The sequence below is a fragment of the Molothrus ater genome, chromosome Z, assembly GCF_012460135.2.
Source record: "Molothrus ater isolate BHLD 08-10-18 breed brown headed cowbird chromosome Z, BPBGC_Mater_1.1, whole genome shotgun sequence".
In the NCBI taxonomy this organism is placed as follows: domain Eukaryota; kingdom Metazoa; phylum Chordata; class Aves; order Passeriformes; family Icteridae; genus Molothrus; species Molothrus ater.
In genome coordinates, this window is record NC_050511.2 from 43,026,366 (window position 1) to 43,054,064 (window position 27,699).

Genomic DNA, 27,699 nt, shown 5'->3' on the forward strand with positions numbered 1-27,699 from the left:
TAAATATTTCTTATGAACATAACTAAGAACAGTGACCAAACCAGGGAATTTTTCATATCATTGTCCTATTTCTCATACCATGTCTCCCTCAATTTAAATTTAAGCCCTGCACAAAACAATACCAATTATGAAATCTCATATTTTTGCTTGAACCCTGTAACAATAATGATAACAGAGTGTATTCTCTTACTCAACTTCTTTAGACCTCATTAAAAGAGAAATACTTTTTTTCAATCAATGAAAGACAATTTCACTTAAATGGAAAAACTAAAAGAAAAATATCACTGTGATTAAGTTTGTCTTTTAGAAGATTCAGACAATTCAAAATAGTGAAAGAAATACTTTTCTGCTTTTTCAGTCTAATTTTAGAACTTCTGTTTGATTTTGTTAGTGAATTTCTTTATGATGCCAGTGTCTTCTTTTCTGAGTAAAAATTATTTTATGTTTGAGCACAAAATTCTTTTCAGTAGTTTTAACCTACTTTCCATATAAAAATTGAAAATGTGCAAACATACATATATATACACAGACATTTTTTACATAATCTAAATACAGTGTAATATTCTCTAAAAAAGATGAGACAAAAGTCCAAAAGAAGACCTATATGAAAAATGGTACTGTAATAATTTCTTCTTCCTTATACAAGTTCTTCACAGATCTGTTTTTCTACTCAGGGCTTTGTTGAATGACAAAGACATGTTTAGCTTTCATTTTTCAGTGTTGAGCAAAACAGGACATTAACAATAAAACATATAAAATATTTACCTAAATAACTGTGAGCTGGTTTTTCTTCCACAACTTTGATTCTTCTTGCTCCTGCAGGTATCACTAAAGCTTCCACATAACCTAAACATGAGACCAGATGTCCCAAGTTAAGTAGAAAAACAGAAAAGCATAGAAAAGTACATCTTGTATGCTTTCTCATTTATTCTCCCTTATTTTGCTCTTTAAGTGTAGCAAGTTATAATTTATATAGCAATACTTTGAAGATTCTTGCAAAATTGAAGAAAAGCTATGGAACTGTGTATTATATGTAACATATATACAATGCTATATAATTAAAAGAGTGTGAGGCTTGGAGATTGGGGCTGGAGCAGGTGTAGCTATTTCTAGGTAAGTGGTTCAGTGTCATCATGACCACCAGATGACTGTAAAATAATTCCAACTTCACTCAGCATGTAAAGACAAATGGTATGATGCTAAAATCGAAGCATCTTCCCACTGCTTGGTTTTTAGTTTGTTTTATGTATCTCCTCTCCTTCTTCATTTAACATATTCAAACCCTGTTATGATAGGCTTTGATTTTGAAATCTACTTATTTGCTTCAAATTGAGATTGTCTCTTACTAGTGTGGGACTAAGAGAGGACGTTGAACATTTTACTTCAAGTAAAACAATGAAAACACAACAAAGGTGGAAACCACTACAGGCAGGAATGTCATTAATAAAAAATCCCATATTTTAGATTATCCAGGTAAATTTCACAAAGGGAAAAAATATTTTATCTTTTATTATGTGTAGCTATGTGATTTTCTACAACAAAATACTTAGCATTTACAATACTTTTTCAATAATCCTGAAACGTGAAAGTTAAAGCAGCATCTTTCATTTCTGTAAGAGCTAATAACACTTTCTAAATATTGGTTACAGCTTCTTGAGAAGCAAAATAACGTACACAAGGGTTAAGATGGCAATACCACAATACCGAGGATTGACACAAAAAAACTTGAAAGTGTGTGGATATTTGCATTAGCCATTGAAGAGAGCTGACATAATGTGATTTTATTAGCAGGAACTGTCTTTGTTGTTTTTTTATATCTTGTAGTCCTCCAGACTCATCTGGGGTTTGGGATCCTTGATTTGCCTTACATTCTGCTTGAGAGGGTCAGACATAAACATATGAAGACTATGCGTAACTTTCCCCTCTTGCCTAAAGTACTATACTTCAGTCTAAAATCCACTGAAGTCCTTTATTTTTCTAAGATATGCTGTCTGCTTATAATTACAGTATTTTTGATGTGATTTACTTGCCACCTCTAAATTCTACACATTTTCTACTCAGCAAACTGAAAGTGTAATGGCAAACAAATGATGATAGTTGGTCAAATGCTGTTTCAAAGAAAAGACTTGTATACATGGTGCAAAATGCACATTATTAGGATTTCAATTCTCTACTCTGTCCACATTATTGTGCTGGAGCCAGTAAGCTATTCCCATTAACAGGACAGATAATAGCAGCATTTGGATATCTGATGCTCAGTTTGCATTAGAAAATCTATTGGCTTGTTATGATATGTTATTATTAAAATAAAATAATGAGTAATGAAGAGGTATTAGACTTCTTCATGCATTTGGTTTTATGATTTTTCACTGCCTGGCTTAGTTTGGCAACATTCTCTAAATAAAAAATAATAAGTTGGATTTTTATTTTGAAGAACACTAAAAGAAGCTAAACACTAAAAGAATTTACAACACTCTATTTGCTAAAAATATAAACCTCATTTCTCATACCCCTTAAAAATCAGTCTCTCCTATGAAATTGAGTGTATCTTAATGTAAGATATTTCCTGCATTTTGCAATTGAAATAATGTGAAATAACTTTGCAACAAATTTGAAAATACTTATGCACTCTTATCCTCAATGTCTTAGTATCTTGAAAAAGCTAGATATAAAGTTCTTATGAGGAGCTGCATAATTTGAAGAAATATAGTTTTTTTAATTTCCCAATACTCCAAGTAATCAAATAGCTATTTGTTTCTTTAGAATTTGAAATAAACAGACATTACCTGCTCCTCTGGTATGGTTAAAATCACCTTTAATAACTTTGCATGACTTTCCATTACCATTGCATACACCACAATGATCTTCACGAGCCAGAGATCCTAATATACCATCACAGCCAAATTTCTGTGGGAGAAGAAAATAAAAGCTATTGAGACACAGGCCACCTTTTTCATAAAGTTGCTTTTAGTATCAAGTACCTCACCCTTCCTCAAGATGCCTAGCCTTGCTGAGAATGAGGGTGGCACTAGCTCATGGCAGAGATCTGTCCCATAGAAAATTCCCCTGTGACTTTATGTAGAGTGCTGCATTCACTCTTCCTATGTGGTTGGCTAACTCTACCAGCTGCTCTCCAAGAGAAACTTGCAGAAACAACTGCAGTCTTATCTCCTCACGGGACCTGTGGCACATCAGACCACACTCCACAGGCCTTCCCATTAAGAGAACACAATGTGCCTCTCCTGCTTTCTACTCAAAATATGGATGGTTCTTTGCTATGCCCACAATGGAAAAGTGCCATTAATGTCAGCCTAAGGACTTATTCTGAATAGGGCATAAGCAGGTCTAGAATATGTAAATATAAATTATACCCATGTTTTGCTCAAAAGCATTCAGTTTAACACAAATTAAGTTTACTCAAGCATCTCCACATTACTGTTAGATACATTTCTATGAATTAATATCAGGGGTAGCTTGACAACAGCCTAATATGAAATAAAAATGTTCTAAAGTCTTAACATATATGTATATTGGTGTGTGCCTGTATACCCAGGTTCAAAACAATTAACTCATACCTGGCATCTACCATCTGCACAGACATCTAGCCCATGCTGGCCACAGGACGTCCCATCCATCACCTTTTCTGTTAGAAGAACTGGTTGATCCTTTCCAGCCGGTGAACAGAATAAAGCACACGGCTTTTCTGTAGCAGCAATGGATGGAAAAACGTGCATTATTAGAAAAAGGGAACTTTAGAAATACAGAATTATGATCAATACTCTTGTTAAAACTGATAATTGCTTATGCATGGTATGCAGCTACATTAGCGTAAGAAGTTATCTTAGACACGGGGAAAACAAAAAAGATTTTGATCCATTTCTTAGCTGTTTGAAAAGCTTGGGGTTTTTTCTTCCTAGAGCATGCTGTTGCTATAAACTTGGCCTACACAGTACTCATGTCATGCTCATTGTTGCAATTAAGAATATACACATTACAGCTGTTGGAATATTTTGGTTGTAATCTATACTTTTATTCTCCTATATTTTTGTCAGATCATAAATATTGGTTAAAAAAGAAAGTTAACACTTTCCAGACCTTCTAACTGTGCAGGTCAAGGAGAAAAAAATGAAATAACTGACACACCATTGGAAGAAAAATATATGAATTTACGAAGTTCACATTAAAAAAACAACAAAAAAATCCCCACAAAACCCCTGGAAACATCATTCTTAACATTTTTATGAAGTTCAAGCAATTTTCTAAAAAATGCCTAAAACATTCTGTAAATAATTTCTAATTATGAAAGAGCATAAAAATGTAGTAATATCCTATGTGTATCCATGTATTCCTAGTGGCCATATCATAAACAATGAAGTTTGTCTCACCACTGTGAAAGTAACAGCAAATAAAAGAAACTAAGTCTCTCCTCAGTGGTCAACCAAGTACAAAATGACAGGATTTTTTCATATCTTTGTTAGCAAATGTACTTACTCAGAACTTCCTAAATCTGTTGCAGATTTTTAAAAGGATAAAAGTCAATCCTGAACCTGAAACTGATTTCACTTGGACACAATCTATGCCACTCTGACTTCATTCTGACTTCTAGATTCCTGGAGTGCATTTTTATTAGTAAATTAAACAGTTCCAGGAAACATTCAGGGGCACTGGAATTCTACTGTCTATACAGCTGAACTGTAAAACAGTCTATGCCACATTTTTTTGCATGTGCTAACTAGCACCAGCTCCGTCTAGACTGGAAATTGCCATCTGCAAAGAACTGTTTTCAAAAAAAGTAGTTTTAGCATGCAAAGGAGCAGAAAAGTACAGACAGAGGAGTTTTGTGCCAGCTGACTTACACAACACAGAGTGGTCTGGGCACATTTAAATTACTAAAATTGACAGAGCCTCAGGGTTTCACTAGAGGACCAGTACCAACAGATGTGATCTCTTCTGCCAACATGTGAAGCTAGTCAGACACAAGCCATCTCCAGCTAAAAAGCAGCCTGAGTTTGTGCCCTCTGCATTCCAGTTATCCTCCTTAAACAGTAAACTCAAAAGTTCCCTGGGGGCTTTAAGCAGGTATCAGCATTTTGTAAATGAACACAAGATTGATGACCTAAACATTTTTTTAAAGACAATGAACTCAAAGAGACAGCAACTAAACAGCACCAGACAACTTCAACAGACTACAGGAGATCACATACAGCAAGTATTTTGGACATGGTGCACAGTTAGTGTTAACTAAGAGAGCAAACATTTAAGGATTTGAGAATAATGTAAACTGGGATACAGGCATTCTCTGGCTGGTCCACTTTTGTTTCTCCTGAGGGACAACCCAAGATAACAGGATCACTCAGAAAACAATATCTGTACTCATTAACATGGCACAGGACAGTGTCAAGATTTCTTCATTTGAATTAAATCATATTATTCAAAGCCAGATAAACATTTAGATCCTTTAGGATATAAATGATGTGTTCCTGTGCTAAAACAAAATTTAGTAAAACAAATCAAACAAATTGACTTGATAAGCACCTTTGTAACTGTTGGAGAGAGTTCTTTTTACAATGAAATGAACTAACATACAAGCCTAATGAAAATAGTATCAAAAGTTTTCCTTTGGCACCTTGAGAGAAGGCTTAGAAGAAAAGAAAAACACTTTCTCGAGTTAAACGTATAATATGTTGATAGCAAAAACAGTCTTCAATGCTTTCTAATGTTTTCTGATAAATTGTTTCAAGAGTAAAAATAATTTACAGTAATGAACTCCTTAAAATTTGGTAACACACGCTTATAGTACTGCTGTGTCATTCTTGGGTTTTCTTTATAACAGCTTGCTATGATTTTGTGAAGTTCTCAAGTCAACTGTTTTCATAACTGATGTGTATTTGTTGTGCTTTTTTCTTTGTTTGCTTCTAATTTCAATAAATTAAACCACAAGAACTTACAGAAAATTCAGTGGGGTAGAAAATACTGTTCACTTTTCTAGTAAGAAGGAATTTGTTTTCTTAGTCACTGATGTTTTACCCCAACATTATTGTTGCAGATAATGTAAGTCTGACCTTACTATACTCCCACCTGAGCATTTTCCTAATGATACAGTATTTAAGCAAGTTTGTTGCACGGAAGCATGCATACAGTATGCCAGGACTTCGTATGCAATAGGTACTAGGATTTATAGAAATCTTACCAAAGTTTACAGCACACATTATCTACACATTGCTCCCAAATCAAACGCTGATATGTAAAATACTCCCAATTTTAAGTTTTCTCCTCCCCCAAAAACAAAGGCTCACAACATCTGCATTGCCTCTTTGGCTTTGTAGGTAAAAAATATAACTGATATAGCCATGTTTAATAATGGAGCATTACTCCAGAAAGCTGTATTTCTGAGTCACTTCATACTACAATTCTAATTAAAAAGGAAAAAGTTGACTGGATTTTCATTTAAATGTAGTTATTACTTATTAAGAAGGACAAATTCAATAGGAATAAAAGATGAAATATTCTAGAGCATACAAAAGTACCACTAGATCTTGTCTGTGAAATTAAAATAACTTATCAAAAATACTGGATTTGAGGTTTGTTTGTTTTAGTTTTACCTACATCTTTCTTGATTAACCACAATATCAACAAGCTGGAAGCCATTTAAACAGATTATAAGAACAAGGGAGATAGTTTATACTTACCATCATCTATGACAGCTTGCCATTGGTGCACATGCTTCTGATATGAAGATCTGACACTGAAAGCTTGGCACTGCCAGTCCCTAAAGGCAGGCACTCCAGCAGGACAAGAAGGATTTTCACATACCCTATACTGCATTGTGGGCCCATGACACTGTCCTTCAAGGCCTGAACTAGAAAAGATGGCATAAATACAACCCTTTACTGTTGGCAATATTTTGTCAAACTTACAGTATAGTTTACTTATGGTAGACACAAATTAAAAATAGCAGGGTTTTTTGTTGACACTTAGCATTCAGAAATCACCCATGAAAAACTTAAGTCACACAAAAAAACATGTTTGCCTTCTCTTTGTACTGGTTACATTACATATGAGGAGTGATGTTTGCTAAGCCACAATTTACACTTAGCCACAAGAAAGCATGAGGACTAGCAGGAGTTCAGTCAGGAGAGCCTCAGGTACAGTTTTGATATAATTGAGATTTTTGTCTATCTGGGCTGAGCCAAAGGGCCTACTGAAAAGAAGCAACACCTGCAGATTTGCTACCTCTCCTTTTTCTACAAGTGTGGTGTTACAGGGTTCAGACAAATGCTTTGTTTCTCTTTGGTCACTCCAGCTGTGCTTGCAGGTGCTAATGAACAAATGCACAAGAAGAGATAACTGTAGAAACTGGAGTTCATTATTTGGAACTTTGCCTGGAACCTGGAAAAATGAATTAATGAGCATGAAATTAAGACATCCATAAATTCTAGAAAGAGCTTTAAGGTATACAGCTGAAAGTGGTGTTTAAATGGCATGAACTATGAAAGAATTCTGCATATCAAAATTTCTGTTAAATCCTCATGCTTTTCTATAGCCATATACAACTTTTCCTCAAAATTCTTTATGCAAATGTATCTTTTTTAAACCCCCTGCCTATTTTACACCAAAATCTGCTATACAGTTTTCCATAATTCATCATTTTCCCCCTTATATTATTCTTTTTTTAAAACAGTTGATTCGAGTCTTACCCACTCTGGACTAGTTTTCCCTATACTTGCCTTCATTACTCCACTCTGTTCCCACTCCTATGCCTATATTTACTTTTCTTTTTCACTTGGTGTATAAATGACACAAAAAAAAATCAAATTGGTACTGATTAATTAAAAGGAAAGGACCTTTTAGGTGGTCACTGAGATATAGTGAAACAAATTTAATTCAAGTGAAAAGTAAAAGCCTTTATCCCCAAAGGCAGAAGGTTTTCATTTTCACAAGATAAGGAATCTAAATTCTGTTCCCAGATAGTCTATCTAAATGTCTGAGGAATGTCTATCTAAATGTCTGAGGGTAGAAAGATCTCTTCACCAAACTTTCAGTTCCTTGGTTTTCCACATGAGAAGCAGAAGTCAATCTTCTCTAGTTGAAAAATTTAAAGACTGGGATTACACACTAACAACCTGCAAGTCAGAAATTTTAAATTTAAGTTTCTGTTGCTTCTTCAGGTGAAGCTTACAAAGAAAGTTTTATTCTTCTATTAATATTATCTAGGGTCTTGACAGAAGCAGAAAAGATGCAAAGTAGTGTTGCCATGCAATAAAATACCTGAAATACCCATTCTTCTAAGTGTTTTTCAGTATTCATAAAGTATTAATTGCTTAGATAAAGGCCAACTGTATCTTCATAGGGTCCTGTTCTGATGTAAATTTTGTTCAGAAATTCTGATGAACAGCAATGGAAACCTGAACTTGTTTTTACCCAGGGCATTTGCGTTGTCGACTGCTGATTCCAGTGTTGCAAGTGCGGCTACAAGTGCTCCATGCGCTCCACTCCCCCTCCATGGGCTCCGTGAAAGAGGTCCGATTGATACAGTCTCCAGCCTTACACCACTAGGCAAAAATTCAGCTCTTAGGTTAATAAATCAAGGCGCACGCAAAACAATTCACTTCTCCACAAGCCCACAGGAAGCACAACGTAAACATTTAGTTCAATACATCGTTTTTCAGATGCATTCAGATGTATTTCAGATGTATTTCAGTCAGATATATTTTTGCCTAGTACTCTCCAAAGCTTTTTTATCTGTCCTAGTAAATGCAACAGTCAGAGACCTTTCTCTGTTTCAGTGGCCAAGGAGCAGTTTCATTTCTTGTCCACAACCTCAAAAGTAAGTACATTTCCAATGAAGGATATCTTCTTCATTGGAGGTATCCATAATATGCTGTCTCCCTTCATTTTAGATCGGGCATTGCCTAAGAAAGGATTTTAGGGTCCAGCCCAAACCTACTGCAGGGATCACTGTCCAGCTGAACAGTGCAGATGATCACAGCACAGTGTCCAGGGCCGTTCTCAGGACTTGCTCAGCTCAGCATGACAGTTCCCACCAGCAGGAACTTCATCATCCCTCATTATCCAGTGACAATTTCAACAGAAATACATATTAGAAGTAACAGAGAAAATGAGATTTTGTTCACCATTTGTATTCAAAGATAAAATGGAAGCTTCAAAAAGCTGATATTGAGAAAGTCCAGAGAATTTCTGGCCTTTATTAAAATAGTAATAAAAAGTTTAATGATCTTGCATGCATATATAATTTACTAGGAAAACTGCAATTTCTCACTCAAAAATTATCCAGTCACTATTGTTAAGCTTTGTAACCTATGTCCCTATCTCATACAAATCACCATCAACTCTGCAAAAATTAGTGCTTTTTCAAATTATACCAACTTAATATCTGTCCCATGTATTAGGAAATAGAGGAATTCTCCAGCCTTAGAAATTTCATGATTCAATGATTCAGCAATTACAAAGCAAACAATGATCACTTAATGCCATTAACATCAGTAATTTAACTAATTTCTTTTTACCTTCTGAACTGTTGGTAAATCACTGTTACCAATGGATAACAGACTTCCCAAACAAGTCTTGTATTTATAGCAAAAGAAAAGGCATCGCTAATGTAATCAAGAGACTTCTGTTTATTTTAGAACACACTTCTGTAAGATTTAATGTCTATGCTGAATCTTTACCTGGTAACCTTCTCACCTACAGTTTGAAACTGGTCTTTACTGATCAACTGATGGTAATTTTCTCTCTTTAATCGTCACATTACAATGAAGGCATAATTATTCCACTTTTAAAAAGTCTTCATAGGCAGTCTCCATCTTTATATTAGATTTACAACCAGAAAATATAAATTTTGTAATGCTCTTGGATGTTTCAAACCAGAAATGCTCATATACATTTAAAGTTATTGCTTCAGATAAAATATAATTTTTTCTATTGAGATAGCATCTGCTCTCTGCACAGCCTAAGGGATTTTTTAAAATTCTTGACTTAAACCCCAACCAAGTAGGACAACCTATGCAAATGACATTTCCATCACTTCCTAAGACCCTAAGAGGAGCACAAGACAACAATACTTATCTCCACAAGACCAATAAAAAAACCCCAAAGCCAGTGACTTGTGTAACCTAAACCTCATCCTGCACAGATAATAAAGCAAACAAGAAGAATAAATCTTTCTTATCCCCTGCCATGTTTTGGTGATGTATGCATCATTTTCTACTGCTATACATAAATAAGCTATCTCTCTAGCCTGGCTCAATGAGCTGTTTTAATGACAATCAGTAATTGTGTGTAATCATCATAAGAGGTTCTGCTTTCTTATTCCATAGCATGGGCAGGCCAGTCTCAATGTAAAAATTGTGATATCAAACAAAACTCATGTCTCTTACTTTCCAGTTATTGACTTCAGACAGTATCAACTACGAACTTTATCAGAATTAAAATATTGAAGCAATTGTCATTATTTTAGAGATATGAACATAAATACAACCTGTTTTTCCTTTAGCATGTTATCTGAACATTTGATATTAATTGATTGATTTGATTTTAGGAAAATGATGAGTCCTGGTGAATGTAATATGACTCAAATAGTAAATCACTCCTGTGGGAAATGGCTGTCAGCACAGTATCTTGAAAACCCCAAGACATATGTATGCTCTTTCTCTGTTTTCTGTTTGAGGTTATTTATATTCATTTACAGATATATACAAAGATTATAAATAATTTTAACTGGAAAGCTCTTGAAGGACAATTCATCTAAGTCTGATTTAATGTGTCTGTGATGGCATGCTTTTAATAGAATTTGTCACTCTTTTATGTGCATGGGATTACACTCTTTTACACCATATTTCTTGATAAAACTTATCCTGAAAGGTTTTAACAACTATCTGTATCAATTCCTTCAAAGAGACTATTTCTAAATCTTAAATCATAGCTGAGAACTCTGTATCTTTGAAAGCTTAAGTTTCTATTTACAGTTGGAAGAACAACAATTGCATTCTATTCATAAATATGACAAAAAATGTGAAAGAATTTGAAATAAAAGAGCGTAAATATTAAAACATCTGTCTCTTTGGCTAACCTTTGTTTAATTCACTGTTTTTAGGGACATTCCATCTCTATTTTTTTCATCTCTATATTATAAAATATATCATATATAATACATTCAACTGTATATAGCTTATTTTTATGATAATTGCGGTAAGTAGGAACTTTAAAGAACAACAAAGAACTATTCAGCTTGTTTCCTTGAATGCTAGATGTTTGGTATAATTGATATTGCTTTTCCACCAGAGGCATACCTTTCCAGTGTCACAGTCTGTTCCGTCCATTGGTGGATCCAGTTTAGTTTTGCATTCCTTTTCACTTTCCACCTTACACCACAACCCAGTGCAAATGACATGCTGAAAACCAAACAAAGAGTAAGCACAAAATCGATCTTATGCAAAATTACTTTCTGCGTGCAGTCCACTGGTTTGATGGTACTGAAATACATTTGAAGACATATTAAACATTAAAAAAAAAACAAGTGGGCAGATTCTGCTTAGACTTTCATTAATTGTGCTTCTCTACGACTTCCAGATCCCTCTTGTTTGTTCTACCCCAATGACTGCTGCTGTCATGCTCTTCAATAATTCATAATTCCTCTAGAATTCACTTATCACTCTAGAAAAAAAATCCAAAAGCCATCAAACTTGATCTCCACAAAGAAGACACAAAGTTACCTGACAAATGAAATATTTTTGCTGGAAAGAAGAGAAGGGAGATGACAGGGATGCAAGTCAGCAATGAATTTTAGAAATGGAAAGAAAAGCCCTCTGAAGTATCAGAACAAAATACTTTTTACTTTACTCAAGAGAAAGCCAAGCCTTGCAGGATGCTGGCTCACATTTCCCAAATTTTCCTGGCAGCTTTCCCTATTTTTTCCCTGAAAAGTCTTCCTTCTCCCATGGTTTTCAGTCAGGACTGCATTCGCCCAGCTGTCTGTTCCCCCTTAATAATAAAACATGTGGAAGTGAAGAGAGGTCACGTGAGGCTGAACTGTGGCCTGAGTATTACTGCATATGCACAGTGATCCTCCACAATGGATACTGCCCAAAGAGAGGCAAGAAGGATCAGGAGAGGGGGAGGTGATGCAAGCAGGATAAAAGATAAAGAACAGCTGGGTTTTTTTAAAACAGAGCTGCCAGAAGACCTGCTTTTTCTGAGTGAAATGATTTGTTATATTGGTACACCCAGTAAGAGTCTCTGTGCCTTTTTACACTATGCATGAAAACCTTGTCATAAATCTTATGCTACCTTGAAAGAAGATTAGGAGCAGACAAAACACAATTCAACGAAAGATTGTGTTTGAACCAAGGAACAGGGCAGTTCCATTGGGAGTCTTACATGTAAAAATGTGTGTAAAATCAGTTATCAAAAAAAGAAAAAAAAATCAAAGATTGTAGAGGTCTGAAGCATTGTACGGAAACAAGAGACAGGATAGCAGCAGTCAGGCTCATTCTTGATTCATTCTGTAGCAGTTTTTTGCTGAAGCTGCGCTAGCAACACAACAACCAACTTATGTATGTCTCCGAAACACAGCTACAGAAGTCCTATCCTGTTCCTGGGTAATTTTAGCAAGAATTTTTCAAGTAACAAACTCTAATTTCTGTTCTTCTTCATTGTTTTTTAAACAATGTAGATGATGACAATAGTAGATCAGATACAGTATCAGATGTTCATGACAAATTAGGAAATGAAAGACATACTGTTGATAGCACTCCACAAAAATATCTATTAATTTAATTGTCCTAATTAATTTTTTTCATATCTTTAAATCTTCAGTTATGAGCAAATACAATTGTAGAAAAGCCATCCAGATTTATCCAAGTTTTTAAGAAATACAGGCAAATTTTCTCTTGTGACATCACATTTTTAAGCTTTTTTTTCCCTTAAACACTTTGATTGTATGCTTAATTTCACTTGAATATGATTGCAGAATGGCTTACAACAAACAGTTCTTTACAAATCTAGAAATAATTCTTCTAAATATAGAGAGGCATTAAGTCAGATTTACAGGGTTTTGGGTATTTTGAGTACCTAAACACAGAGACATACTTGAACCATGTAAACTAAATCAAGAAAATCAAATCAACACTCTTTGCTTGCTAATGTACATTTTATACATCTCATATTTCTACAAATTCTTGTATACCACCTCCCTTTGAGCCATGACCTAACTTCCCCAAATAGAAACTACTTTGGGCTTTAAGTGAACTGCATTCTAAAAACACTCACTTCTGCTAAAATAAGCACTCAGTATTAGACTTTAACATTCCCCAAACCCAAGAAAAAGGAGGTATGGAATTACTAAAATCGGTAGTTTACTTGCAAGTTGTTTTGCTTTTTTTTTTCCCCCTAGGCTTTTCATTCCAGTCAAATCACAAATAGACTCTTTAGTTACTGTTCAGACTCTGTTGCAGAGGTATGAGATATGGAGATTATTGTCAGTATCTTTATTTTGACATTTAAGGATTTTTGCATAAGGCCAGGGAAAGACTGTAACACAAAATATAGGTTTTTTATAAGCAACCTGCAATGAAGCAGATCCAGACTGATTTGAAAGCAAACAGAAATATGGAGGAGACTTGTGAACTTTACAGCCACTTCAAAATCAGGGCACAGACTTCTACACTAGGATTTTACTCCTCTTAAAAGAAACTTTCTTCAGGCAAATACGGATAGCTAAGGTAATATTCACAAAGGTTTACCAGTTATCTATGATAAGTATTGTTTAACAGCCATCACAGCTTTCTTAGATGAACCAAGGGAAGGAACAGACATTGGAGATTAAAAACTTATAATTGTGAAATTAGCCTATTCGCAATCTGTAAAATATTTTTTTGTGTGTACACTGCAAAACAAAATATTGCCAAGCACACACAAAGGATTTTTTTTTCTTTTGAAAGAAGGTGTTAGTCATGAGTTTTTAACAGCAAAATCTTGTAAAACAGAACATGGAAGTCACAATGCATTACAGAGGTCACTCCACTTTTGGAGTTTTGTGGAGGTTTTGTGTCTGTTTCTGTCTATTTAATTAAATTAGTAAGGCAGGTCTATGTGAATCAGAAGAATACATTTCCAATCACATAAGCATATGGAAAGAAATTTCAATTGAAAGGAATGACCAGAGAAAAAAAGGGAATTTTACAACAGTATTTGTGCAAAGTCAAGATTGTTTAAAATGTGGTGGTTGAGATGAGGACAGATATTTCCCCAGGACTATAGTATTTCCATTACTTTTCTAGTTTTCATGTGATCTTTCCCTGAAATGCCTTAAAAATCCCCATGAAATATAACCAGTCTCCTACTTCTTTGCAAAGATCACAGCTGTGTTATGACAAGAACTGTTTTAGTGGAACTGACCAGATAGCATTCACATCCTGGACTTTAATCTTAAAAGCCAGTATTTAATAGTTCAACAATTGCATTAAATTGTCAAGTTTTACAATCCTGTTTAATCATCAAGAACTACTTCTGGGCCATGATCTCACTATCTGTTATGTGAAACAATGTTAGGATCTAATTGATTCTCGCATGAGACATCATGGGCATAAAAGCAAACTTGGCTCCCTTAAAAGGTAAGCATGGAGACACAGTATAAATCTTGAACCTGGAGATCCACTCACTCTTTTCTAGGGTCTACAATTTTACCTAGGATATGAAAAAAAGTCTTTGAATGAAAATGAAAAGGAAAAAATAAAGTCACTATTTATGAAAGGGGAGTAGGAGGGCCTCACTTAGGAAAATGCAGGAGTAGGACTGAAGCAGCTCCTTCAGTTCTTTGCTTCATTCATTAAATTAAATAATAAAGAGGAATTCTTGATAGCAAGGGAACATCATTTGCACCAGTAGCATTTCTCAGAGGTTGCCATGTAATGCAACTGTGAAGTGCAGTCCTAAAGTATTACTGAGTAATAACAATTGTAGAAAATTGTATCTCAGCAGAAATGCACTATTGATTTTACCGCTGATATTTGTAGAACAAAGATTATTTTTCATCATTACTCAATTGTTTCCTTAGTTAAATAGCTGTTATACGTTGCTTAATGAAGAAGACTGTATGGGATTCTCTTCATTAAATCATCTCCCAGCCTCAAAAAACTTAAGATTGTGACATAGTTCATAATTTATCTTTTACACAGTTTTACTGAAGTGCATGAACTGTTCAGCAAGTAGAACATGCCCAAAAAATCCTGGGCTATAAATTGTTGGATTTACTGACATTTAAATGAACCTTAGAGGAGTGTGTTTCTCTCATTTCCTGGCTTGCGGACAACAACTATAACCATAATAAACTTCCAGTTACTGGCAGAGTAGGACAGACTATACAGAGATTAAAAGAAGTAGTCTGGATATCATGGAATATTCAGTGATTACCTATGCATAATTAAATAATCATTGTAATAAATTAATACAGTTATTATGTAATATGTAATGAAATACTACATTCAACTTAGAAAGATATTCTAAATATTGATTTCTTCAATAGCAGCCACAATAATTTGTACAGTCAACACAGTGAAATTTGAGTCATCTTCATATTAAGTAAAATGCAATTAATATTGCAAGGTTAGACTCAACATATTTGTTACTTGTATCTAACATGTTTTTATTTCTGAAGAGGACAAAATAAGCAACCAAGTAACTGTGCTTCACCAATAGGTGATGTTGGTGTTGCACAGTCCATGTGCTAGAATTCATGAAAGATTTCTAGAAAGTTTAAATGGTCTGCTTCTACCTGAATTCCAACGATAACTTTCTTTTTCTTTTCACACATATGAAAAAACCATGTAGAAGAAGGACAACTTTCTAATCCTCTGGGCTGTACTCTATCCATTGCTCTGAGTTTCCCCTTCACCACAGAAATGTTATTTCTATTATTTAGAAATTCTATATCTAACTGGATTAGCAGTAAACTTCCCTAATAGAAGAGATAAATTTAAGACCCACAGTATGGAACGAAAGAAGAAGATTTGAATATAGTGCCTAAGCTTTCTGCAGTAGCTCTTCATGTCTAGAAACTGAGCATCAAGTTTCTTGGACTTTTTTTTTTTTTTTTGTTGGGAGGAAGTTGAGAGTGTAAATTTTGCTTAGATAGAAGAACACAGAAGAAAATCAACAAGATGACTTTACCAAGGTCGGGAAGGAAGCTTTGGAAAAATTATTTTCTACTCTCACCATGTTTTCTCATTTTTGTCCTTAGTGTCATTTATTCATTTCTAATAGATCCAAGGTTCTTAAAAATTCATTACAGTAATTTCTTGGTTCAATATTTCAATATACAATTTTCAGTTTAGGGTTACCAGTTTTGCAGAAGATTTCGGGAAAACTGCAGAAGATTCTTCCCATTGCTGTCTTCTCCGCAGTTGATACTGAGCTCTCTTTTTCTAACTGTTAAGACCATAAGGTCGTCAGGTAACAAACACATTTGGTTTTATGATGAGAGGTAAAATTAAACTGCAGTTTATCAGGAAAAAAGCATAGTTGAAAAAACATAGGCCTTTTGTATTGTCTTACATCATTACTATATTCTTTCTTCACAGCAAACTTGGATTATACTTGGATATAAATTACAGTGTTTCATTTAATACAAATATTTAATAATATTTAATAGTATAGTAATACTAATATTTAATATTACAGTAAAATTGTCAGAAAGTTCTGTTGATTTTACTATAAATAAAAATATTTAATATAAATATAAAGCAATGATCCCCTAAGTAGGAAAAAGCAGACATATTTACTTGGCTGAAAATAATTTTTTTAGCTGAAAGGTGTCTTACACGCAGAATGTCAGAAGAGGGGAATATGACTGAAGATGACTAGAAATGGACAGTTAGCCATGAGCACCTAGAACCTAAATAATCTCCACGCAAACAGCTGAACTCTACCCTGGTAATATTCACTGAATTTAATTTTCCTAATATTTCTAAAATAATAATGTAAACCACAGAAGCCTCAGAGCTAGGAAATTGAAGGACAAATATTTACTGAATCTGTGACAAACACAACAGGCATATGACAACTTGACTATCTGAATTTAAATATATGAATAAGAACAAAACATAAAGGTAATAGGAAGAGAATTTATCCAGACAAATGAAAAGCATATAAAGATTTCTGTTATCCAACAGAAAATCTTGACATTTATCTCTTTCTTCAATTACTTTTGAGAATCTTTAACTGTTAAAGAAGATCCACAAGAAATACTAAAGACACAATAATTTCCTTGTTCAAAATAGCCTTCTAGAGAATGAAAACCAGAAATTACATCCTTCCATTGAAAGCAAAGTACTGAAAATCAAGACATAGGTTGAAATTCATAAAAAAACCACTTGGAAGTAATGAAGAATATCTGTAGAATTGTGACATTGAGATTTACTGCTCATGTTAAGAGGGAAAAAGTTTTCAATAAGACAGCTAGAAAAATATCCATTAAACTACAGCTGTTTTTTCCTTTTCTCTTCAACTATACCGCTCTCAGCATGCCTTAGTAGTACATGCACTGCAATGTTTCCTTTGAGAATCTTTTAGATAAAGATTAGTTTAAGTGAAAGTCTCTGAAAAAACAGTACTATGTCCAAACTGAAAACGGGAAGAGAACTGAAGAAGTAAAGGAGAAAGGAATTATGTTTTGCTGTTTAGTACTCCTAACCTTTTCAGGCTATCTGCCCATTGAATCCTTATGAAATTTTATTTCACAGTTCCTCTAGTGTTTGCTTTATCAATCCATACTCCATGCTCTTTACGTATTTGTATATCGTCTTCCCATCTTGTCTTGGCTAGTGTCTTAAGGGTATCAAATATGTTTAGTCTCTCCTGTTGATGCTAAAAAAGGTTGACTTTTCTCTGTAAAAATCATTCTTAGACTGCTTCTTCAATCAGATGAAGATCATAAAATTATGAAGACCTGCTCAATTTTGCTAACCTGTCTTTTTAAGGCTAATATAGTGACACTGCTTCACACTGGCATGAAGCAAGGTCAGCAAACTGACTTAAGTACTGGAACTCCTCTTCTCATGGCACTGTACAGCTCTGCCTGGGCTCAGAGGTGCAGAGGGCCCAATTAACACCACTGTTACTGCTCCAAATTTGCAGAGGCACAGCATAATCTTCTGAAGGTCAGAAATGGATGTCTAGTACCCAAGCCATAATAAAATGGAACCTAAATAATAAATTGCAAATATTCCACTTGCTGCAACAAGATGTCTTAACACTAGAAACATCTTATGTTTCTAATGTACAAGGGAAGTATCAGTAAAACATGCTTCAAGATATTCAGAAACCTAAAGCAACACTTACAAGATAAACCAATGTATACGTGCATATTAATTTTTGGAAAGCAAGTGTAAAATTCTTACTTCAAAGATACCATATTCTCTTTCTACCAAACACATGTACAAAAGCTACTGTCAAACAAATATTAGATGGTAGATGCATTTTCTGAAGTACAGACACAGCCTTACCTGCATTTCTTGGCAAAAGGAAGCAGTTGGTCCAAAAAGAATCTGACACTGCTCATCTGCAGTGTACGTCATTCCTGGGAGCTTAGAGGGAATAATCACAGAATTGAGGCTCTGAGGATTCGTCTGTACCAGACAGTTACTGGCCTTTGACCTGGTAATATGCAGAGATTCATACACTGAGAAATCCGAGGGTCTGATTGCCATGCCAACTTAAACTTGTATACAACATTCAAAATACATGGACAATTATAATTTTCTTATTCATCAGCATTGGACTACTGCTCATGTTTAAAATGATATGGCCTGCTTGTTATAAGTTAATGTGTTCTGTTATTCTACATTTGCAGAAAAACAATATAAATGATCAACATTTCAGAAAAGTGCTGGACAACATTTTAGCATAAAATGTGCTTAATGGTTAAAGGTTTTGGTGGCCAAACATTTCAGTACACAGCATATTAATATAGTAAACACAGTGATACATAAAAAATTTTTATATAAGTGTATAAAATTATAAACATACCCCTGAAAACATAAAAATCCATGCCATTGCTGAAAACAGATATTAATAAATCTAATATTAGATTGTGATGATTTAAAATATTTTGACAGATTTTGCAAAACAAATCTCCCAGAGGAGTAAAAAAAATTGAAAACTTATTATTTCAGTATATTTATTGCATCTATTTCTAAACTACATACAGTAAGAGTTCTTTTCTTGAATTATATACCTGAGAAATCTTTCCAGATCTTCTCTGCTGCACTGAGACCATGAAACATCCCCAAGATTCTGTCCTTTAATCCATTCTCCAGACATGATATGGACACCATCTGCACAGGATGGGTGGTCATTGTCGTGGTTTATCCCCATGCTGAATTTTGAAGTTATTAAAAATAAAACAAAGTGAAACAAAGTAACAGGTTGTTTTCAGAATTTTTGTAAGTTAAAACTCTTGCAAAGGGCTGAAAATAGCTCATATATATTACATGAAGGAAACCACTTTTGATTATTTTTTCCATGGTATCTTTCATAGAAGTGCATGGAACCATGTGTAGACAACAATTTTATAATTAAAGATGGAAGTGGAGCTGCATTTATTTGATGAGAAATATTGCATTCTAATAAGTTCAATACATGTTTTGGACAACTTTTGGAATTTTCAGAACTGCACAATTGCAAGTTTAATTAATATTATTTCTCTTGTAAATGGGCAACATACTCTTATTTTTTAAGATCAGTGAATATTTTGGCAGTGATTCTATCTTCATTCTATATGGAACAGATTGGTTGAAATTTTATAGAATACTAAAATGATCACTACTTTGATGGGAAATTATTGTGTCTAAAGAAAAAAACACCTAAATAATTTTTCAATCTCTTGTTAACAATAACACTGATGAAGAAATTAAATTGATTTTGATTATAAAGACTTATCATCCTTACACATCCCAGAGAGTGCTCACATTTGATGCACTGCAATGAAAAAATTCTACTGAATATCTGCTTGAAACTCCTGTTTTAACTGAAGACTCACTGTCATTCTCATTCAGAATTAGCAAACAGAGAGGAAGAAGAGGCACCTAAATAAAACTAAGATTTTCAGAATTAGCCAAGTGGATCATGCTTGACTAATATTACAAGAAATAAATACACTCAACTGTCTTTGGAGATTTACAAAAGGGTGTGAGACTACTCTCCAGAGTATTGGATTTAAAGTAGTGCTGTAATTTTGCAGCATTACTCTGCCCTGGAGAAAAGCAAAACTTCAGGTTTAATAAAACTCTATGCCTTGTATTGATTCTTTCACTTACAGACTGCAAAGACAGAGTAAGTTTTCTGTGTCTACAAAAACTGGAGTACATTGTGGTTCTCTTTATTTCACCACCCACAGTGGCAAATGGCAAAAAAGGCCTGTCTCCCTACACTTTTGTTCTCCACTCTATCCCAAAATCCATTCATGACTCAAATTATACATAAATTTGCAATTTGCTTTACCTTTTGTTTACTAATGAAATTAATGGAAATATCATGAAGGACTTTACCTTGCCTACAGAAGTGCTCTATCTCTTACACTGATGTGTACACCTCACACTCTGGAGTACTGAAACAGTGCTTTCTGCATAAATTAGATAATTTTGCTATCTCTAAACCATATAACTGAGGCAAGCAAATGCATCTGACTCTGATCTTAACCATCTGACTCTGTCTTTTCCTAACCTGCCTGAATGGCACAAGCCAACTATACAGAAGTGCCTCTGCACTTGCCTTACATTCTTATTGCATGCCTCACACGCAGAATTCGAGATGTGTCTATCTCCAGAGTTATTTACACCCATTGGAACTGTGCAGGAAGACACAGGAAAGCTGGGGATATTTAACCTAGTGGACTACATAAGAAAAAATTTTGCTCATGGCTCTTTGAGTTATACGCTTCCTTAGTGCAAAAGTAGAAATTTAAAAATATGCATTTGTCAGCATCATATACACTGTAGGATTTTAACTAAAACATTTACAACACAAAATCCTGACCAAATGTATTATAAAATTAATGGCTCCAATTTATGGAGAGTGGAAGTAATGCATTTATATGTTATTTTAAATACTTTTAAGGTGAAAATTACAAAACCCCTGTAATTTCTAATTGTGATTAATTCCCTTCACTCTGAAAAACAATTCTTGAAGCTAGACTTTGTCACAAAATATTCTGTATAGTCAGCCAAAGAAATTTGTGCTGAGCTGAACCATTATCTTGACTATTTCAAAAAGTACTAGCCACTATTACAAAGATATATGTGTACCCCCCTTTTTCCAATCTACTACCACAGAAGCATTTTATGAAGTTTATTAGCACAAGAATTCTGAGGAAAACATTGTACTTTAAAGCATGAAGTGGTTAAAACTGTTGTGCTTATAACAGCTGTGAAAATTAGCTACATTAAGCACTAATAAAAAACGTAATTCCAATAATCTTCCAGTACTTCAGCTGTCCGTACTTTCGTAACACTTCTATCCTGCTTTGACATTCAATCTGTACTAATCCAATGGAATTCATTCCTCAATTTTCTTTCTCCTCCAAATAAAGTACATATAAAAAATCCAGAAAACAATAAACACAAGTATTGAATCCTTTGCCTACCTGAATGACTAGGCATTCAAAAATGCCTATTCAAAAGGCAAATACACATTGTAAGTTAACATCAATTAACTAAATTTCAGGACAATATCTGAGAAGTAAGCTAAATAAGCAGCAGAACCTGGTCTTAAACATTCTCAGGAGTTTCTTCTTCAGTGATTGTTTTTGATTCCTTCTGTAGCACATTAATGGCTGCATATTTTTATCTGACCTTGTATCAATTACAAGACCACATAAAAGTCAGTGTGCAGCAGAACTGACTTCTGATTTCATTCCTCACATCACATTGTTTGTGGTAAAAAAAAGAAGCTAAGCAGTCATTGCTACCTTCTTTTTCAACACGAGAGTAATTGGTGTAAGCATGTATACCTACTTCTCCATTAACAATCAAGGACATAATATTACTCAGCTTGCAATGGTGGTCACGATATTTTCTAGCCCCTCTTGCTACACATGAAAGACATAACTACGTCCTTTCACTGATACAAAGGTACCACATAAACTGTGTCTGTGTAAGGTGCTGCTCTGTCTCTTCCTATAGAATGAGTGTATATTATAATAGCACTCAGCACAGTACTCCCTCTCCTCTCTCCCACAGCTGTGGTCATCCTATCTCATACAAGAGTAAAGCAATACTATGTGCATGTGGGAGGAAGACAAAGGAGTTTGGAATTATAAAATAACCTTGTAATAGCCTGAAAAAACACAATTAACAAAGAAGACAGTGCTGTACTTTAATAAGTAGTACTTCATGTCTACATACAGAAATAAATTATATTTTTAAGAAAAGAAATGGTATTTTTTCAGTGTTGCATAAAAATGCTCTACCCATTCTAGTTAAAGGCTACATAGAGCAGATAAAATATGCAAGTAGGAAGTATTCTATAAAATGCCTTCCCTAAATAAAATATTAGCAATATTTAAATTCACACTATGCAAATTAACTATAGTTTAATAATCTCAGTTTTAAAATATTTTAACAAACAGACTTAGTCCAATAAACTCCACTAACAGATAAATCAAGTCCACTGAAAAAAATTTTTTGTCTAAAAACCCTCTAAAACTTTTTTAAAGGAGTTTTTATGTGATCCCATGTATAAAACTGGAATCATTTTTGCTAAATCTTTAATATGCAAGTAGAAATAATACAAAGAAACAACATCACTAAATTCTGTGTATTTAGAATTAATAACTCAGGCCACTGAAAGTAGAAGAAAAATATTAGCTCAATATTTCAGTAAAAAGGCAATCCTTTTACAATTAACTACTGCTGCAATTATATGTGTACATCTGGAATAAAAAAGACAATAGCATCTCTCCTGTCACTTTAGAGAACAGCTTATACTCTTGCATTCAAAATGCATTCCAGTGTCAACATACTGAACAAGTACCAAGTAGTACTATTTAACTTCACCTAATTAGACTGGAGTATTACAAAATCAAAGTTCTTTTAAGCCTCAAAAGATGATCTTCAGACATTATTCTATATTTAAATAAGCTACATAAGGTTATGCACACACCTTCTTGAAATAATTATGTCTGCATTGCTATTTTAAATTTCTTCTCACCATAGGACATCAAAATTCTTTGACATGTGGTACTTTCATGACAATATGCATTTGCTCAGTGACCCCACATGCTTCCAGATAAAAGCTGTTTATTATTTATTCATTATTTTGTTTGTGCTTTGCAAATGGTAGATGATTGTCGTCACCATTCAATCACACTTAAAATGCAAATAGTGCACCTGAACAAAAATGATGTTGTTAAACCAGAAACAGGCAGAGAAGGGACAAAGATTAAATAGTATAAAAAAAGTATTATATGAGCAATTAATTGGGTTAGTTCAGATAGATGTGGAGAATTACTTTAAACTTATCTGTAAACAAAAACTGAGAAATTAAAAAAAATTAAAGAGAACAACTAAAACTCAGATTTTCATAGTCATTAACAGCGAGATAGATTAGGAATAAGAGGCAGATTAAGAAAAGTGCAAGAGCAAGTGCTGGGTCAAGGAACCAGCAGTGTTCAGTATAATAAATAGAATGTTCGATATGATAAACAGATTCCCAAACAAAGGATCTATTTATTACAAGTCATATATAGAACAAAAGAATGATGAGTGTGAACTGCAGATCAAGTATAATACTACTAGTATGAGCTCAGGAAAGACTGAAAATTACTAGAAAACTTTCCCCTTGTGAAGGAGAAAATAAACCTCTGAATGCAGTTGCCAGTTTATACCTGCGATGTATGATGGGATCACATTCCATTTTATTTCTTAAAAATTCATACTGGTATAAGTGATTACTACACAGTATTTGTAAATTCTCTGCAACCATTATCCTAGATACTTTTATATTTTGTGAAATAAATCACTAACATAATAAATCCTATACCTTAAAAATAAAAATAACTTTAAAAAGTATTATTAATAATGAAGTGTTATCTTCCTTATTATTTCCACTGCTTTCTTTTTTTTTTTTTTTATCATTTTGTGCAATAGTACAGTAGAATGATTGAAACTTTTTAAACTATGGACCAAAATTTACAAGGCTTAAAAGCTAATATGCAGTTTTATAGCACAATGATTTTCACACCAGTTTGTCTGATCTCAAATTCTGCAGTATTTGATAAGTGAAAATAACACCCTTTATGTGATTATCACAGACAAAAAGACAGCAGCTACACTACCTTCTTAGTACTTTTATTGCACTTTTTCAACAAAATGTTTTATCACACTGCTATCTTTATAGAGAAAATATATTAAAAAGACCAGACTAGTAGAAGGATTTTATAAGCTGTTATGTTGGCTTGTTGTTTTTATTTTAAGTCCCAGTTAGTGAAGTATTAAGTGTTGTATGATTTTTATATGTCCTTTAAAACAAATGAGGGCTTCTCAGATGATTAAATAAATCTACTAAGACATATTTCCACCAGTAAATTAATTATTTAGCTAAAAGTGAAAGGCGGTTGACCACCTACAGAAAAATTATGATGGTAAAAGGTAACACATGATTTCTTTTGGAAAGAATTTATATTCAAAGGAAAATCTACCAAACAAGGAAATCTCTATCTTCTTGTTAAAAATTATATGATCAGAAAAAGTAAAAATAAATAACCCTATGCAACTCTTATTTCCCTTTTGTGAATTATTGCTCATTCTCCACAATGCTGAAAATTCAGATTGCATTTTCAATCTTAAAACAACTGGGTAAAAGTAAAACATGCATATTAGTATAGGGATTTTAACATACTCTGGACACTGCTGTCCAGCTGACTTGGCAGCTTTTGCAGAACAGCTTTCTTCTCTGTAACTCCAGTACTTCCACCACCATGCTTCCTGCGCTGGATCTAGACAAACTACTGAGCCACAGTCCTTTGACTGAAGTATACAAATTATTTAAAGGTTTGCTGTGACAGATATATTTAGCATCATAACATGAAAATACACATTGTTCTCCTGAAGGTTTTTTACAGAAATTATATAATACAGAAGAAGTATTGGCTTCTGGCAAATATGACACCCATGCCACATTGTTGAGCTACCAGAAACTCAGTGAAGAGCTATAAAAAAACAGGTTTTGTATTAACAAAAACATTGACACTGTTATGATCTTTTGCAAATTTTTTTCACATGTATTTTAAATGTATGAGACTATCAATTAAGCTTTTGCATCCTGTAGGATGTCTTTCAGTTACTAATTGTTTCTTTTACAAATATTATCCTAAGGAAAATTTAAGATAAATCCATCCTGGCACAGTATAGCCTGGAAGAAACACAATCCTTAATACCTTATGAGAGAGAGAGTTGAATAATCTTAATTTCATGTAAAAAGATCATATCTTTTCATGTTACTAAAATGCTGATGCAGTGCTTATTCCCTGTCTCTGTGCTTCATTTCTTCCTGAGCTGTTTCTTCAACTGTCTTGCTACTAGCAAAAGGCTGGAGATGCTTTACTTCTGCCTGGTATTGCAGGGATGTGATGCATGAACATGATTAGAACTGGACCAACAAAACTAATTTTTTTCATGGTTTTTAATACCAGAAACATTTTGAGTACAAGTAAACATAAATGTGAAGTATGTTAACAGACTTCATTATTTTCCATCATCTGGAATCTTAAATGTATTTTGTTGTACAATTTTCAGGCCACTGAAGTTTGGAAATATACACCCATGTGCCCAGTAAGATCCTAAGCTTATTTAAGTCAGCAAAAGTATATGACTATGGAACAAAGATGTCTACTGTGGTGTGGATGCAGGCAAAAAAGAGACTAGCAATTTTTAAAGAACTTACCTACTAAAGCATGAAAATGAATGTAAGGTAATCTCAAGGACTTGCATGGTTGAACATCTAATATATATACTTCTAACTTCATTAAATTAGTTTAAATAAAAAGATAAGAAAATCCTTTCAAGACCATTCAGTGCAGTGTTAGTTTAACTGCAAGAGTTTAGAATAGTTATCTTATGGATACTTTTCCTGACCTATCAGGAAAAAAAAAATGATGAAACTACTAGGGTGATTTTGTACAAATCATGTTTGAAATAGAGAATACGTAATGCTGAAATGCAATACAAAGCTAAAGTCTTCTGTTAATTTTTATCAAATAAATAAGTTTCAAGGAAAAAGGAAAGCACATTACCTTTCTTTTTAAGAGTAATTTTAAAAAAGTAGTTTCTTATTAAACAAGTACTATGCTTTATAGATAAATATCCCTGTAAAGTTTCCAATTTTTAAACAAGGAGGATAGAAAATTTCACAGACAGTAAAACAATACAAATATAATATAAAAATAAGAGAACCATCGAATCATATAATGGTTTGTGTTGGAAGGGACATTTAAATCATCTAGTTCCAAACCCACTGCCACAGACAGGGAAACTTTCACTAGACCAGGTTGTGGTCAAAATCCCACCCTGCCTGGTCTTGATCAACTCAACATGGGGAGTGCACAACCTCTACGGACAACCTGTTCAATGCCTTACCACCCTCACAGTAAAAAATCCTAATATCTAATCCAAACCTACTCTCACTCAGTTTAAAGCCATTCCCCCTTGTCCTGCCACCATGTGCCTTTGTAAAAGGCCACTCTCCAGGCTCTGCTGCAGGTCTCCTTTAGGTCTAAAAGGTGCCATAGGCTTCCCCCAGAGCCTCCTCTTCTCCAGGCATGTCCACATTGTATGCAGCTATGCACGAAAAGCAGGGAATTATAACAATTTCTGTGTAAATCTGTAATGACACAAATACGTGTATGGGAAAGATGATTGCCTATAACTGTTGTGCATGTATTTTAAAAATCACTACAAAGCTCAGTTTTTCAAACAGTAGCTGTACTTTTCAAACTATTTTACTCAAAGTTAGGCTCCTGTCTCTACACTTCAGTTGACTTTGATTTGAACAGAAAACTCAGTGGTGACGAAAACCAGCCAAAACAGTCAAAATTCAACATCTCTGATAGTACCCAAAGATAAATTAATATCCCTATCTCTGTATCTTGGTCTGAAAAACCCAGCTTTAGACCATTAGCCAAAAAGAACAGAAAAAATTAAGAAAGAAACAACTGGAGGGAAATGAGAGACTCTGCAGCTGGAATAAAGCCACAATGACAAGAATTTTCCCTGCACCTTCTATCCAATACCCTAATAGCTCATGGGATTGTATGGGAGAGAGACGGAAGCAAGATTATTTGGGGACAGCTTACTAGCACAGTCTCCACCGACACTGTGGGACCCTTGATAAACTGAGTGAGGATTTCATGCAACTTTTTAATATATTCACAAATAATATATGCTTTTTGCTTATTAACTACTAAATAGGTGATTCAGAAATTCCACAGACTCCCTGTTCATCACTAAAAAATATGTGGCAGAATATCCTGAATTTTAGTAACAGTTACCTCTCATATTCCAAAAATGCTTGTGAGAAAAAGAATGCAGAAGTGTATAAAATTAATTCTGAAGAATTACACCAGTTTCTCTTTTAAGTGGCTAAGACAACTTCTAAACTACATTTAGAGCACTTAATAATTGTAAATTAACA

At 34.0% G+C, this 27,699-nt stretch overlaps 1 protein-coding gene across 1 annotated transcript in view; it reads right to left on the reverse strand.

The window, feature by feature from the left end:
- Positions 1-27,699, reverse strand: part of ADAMTS19 (ADAM metallopeptidase with thrombospondin type 1 motif 19) — a 130,767-nt gene that overhangs the window by 32,971 nt on the left and 70,097 nt on the right. The window contains exons 9-16 of the mRNA XM_036404027.1: positions 19,250-19,390; positions 18,519-18,669; positions 11,310-11,411; positions 8,422-8,552; positions 6,690-6,859; positions 3,576-3,703; positions 2,787-2,907; positions 766-846 (exon numbers count right to left, since the gene is read on the reverse strand). Coding sequence (XP_036259920.1) covers positions 766-846; positions 2,787-2,907; positions 3,576-3,703; positions 6,690-6,859; positions 8,422-8,552; positions 11,310-11,411; positions 18,519-18,669; positions 19,250-19,390 — 1,025 coding nt within the window. The remainder of the gene's footprint in view (positions 1-765; positions 847-2,786; positions 2,908-3,575; positions 3,704-6,689; positions 6,860-8,421; positions 8,553-11,309; positions 11,412-18,518; positions 18,670-19,249; positions 19,391-27,699) is intronic.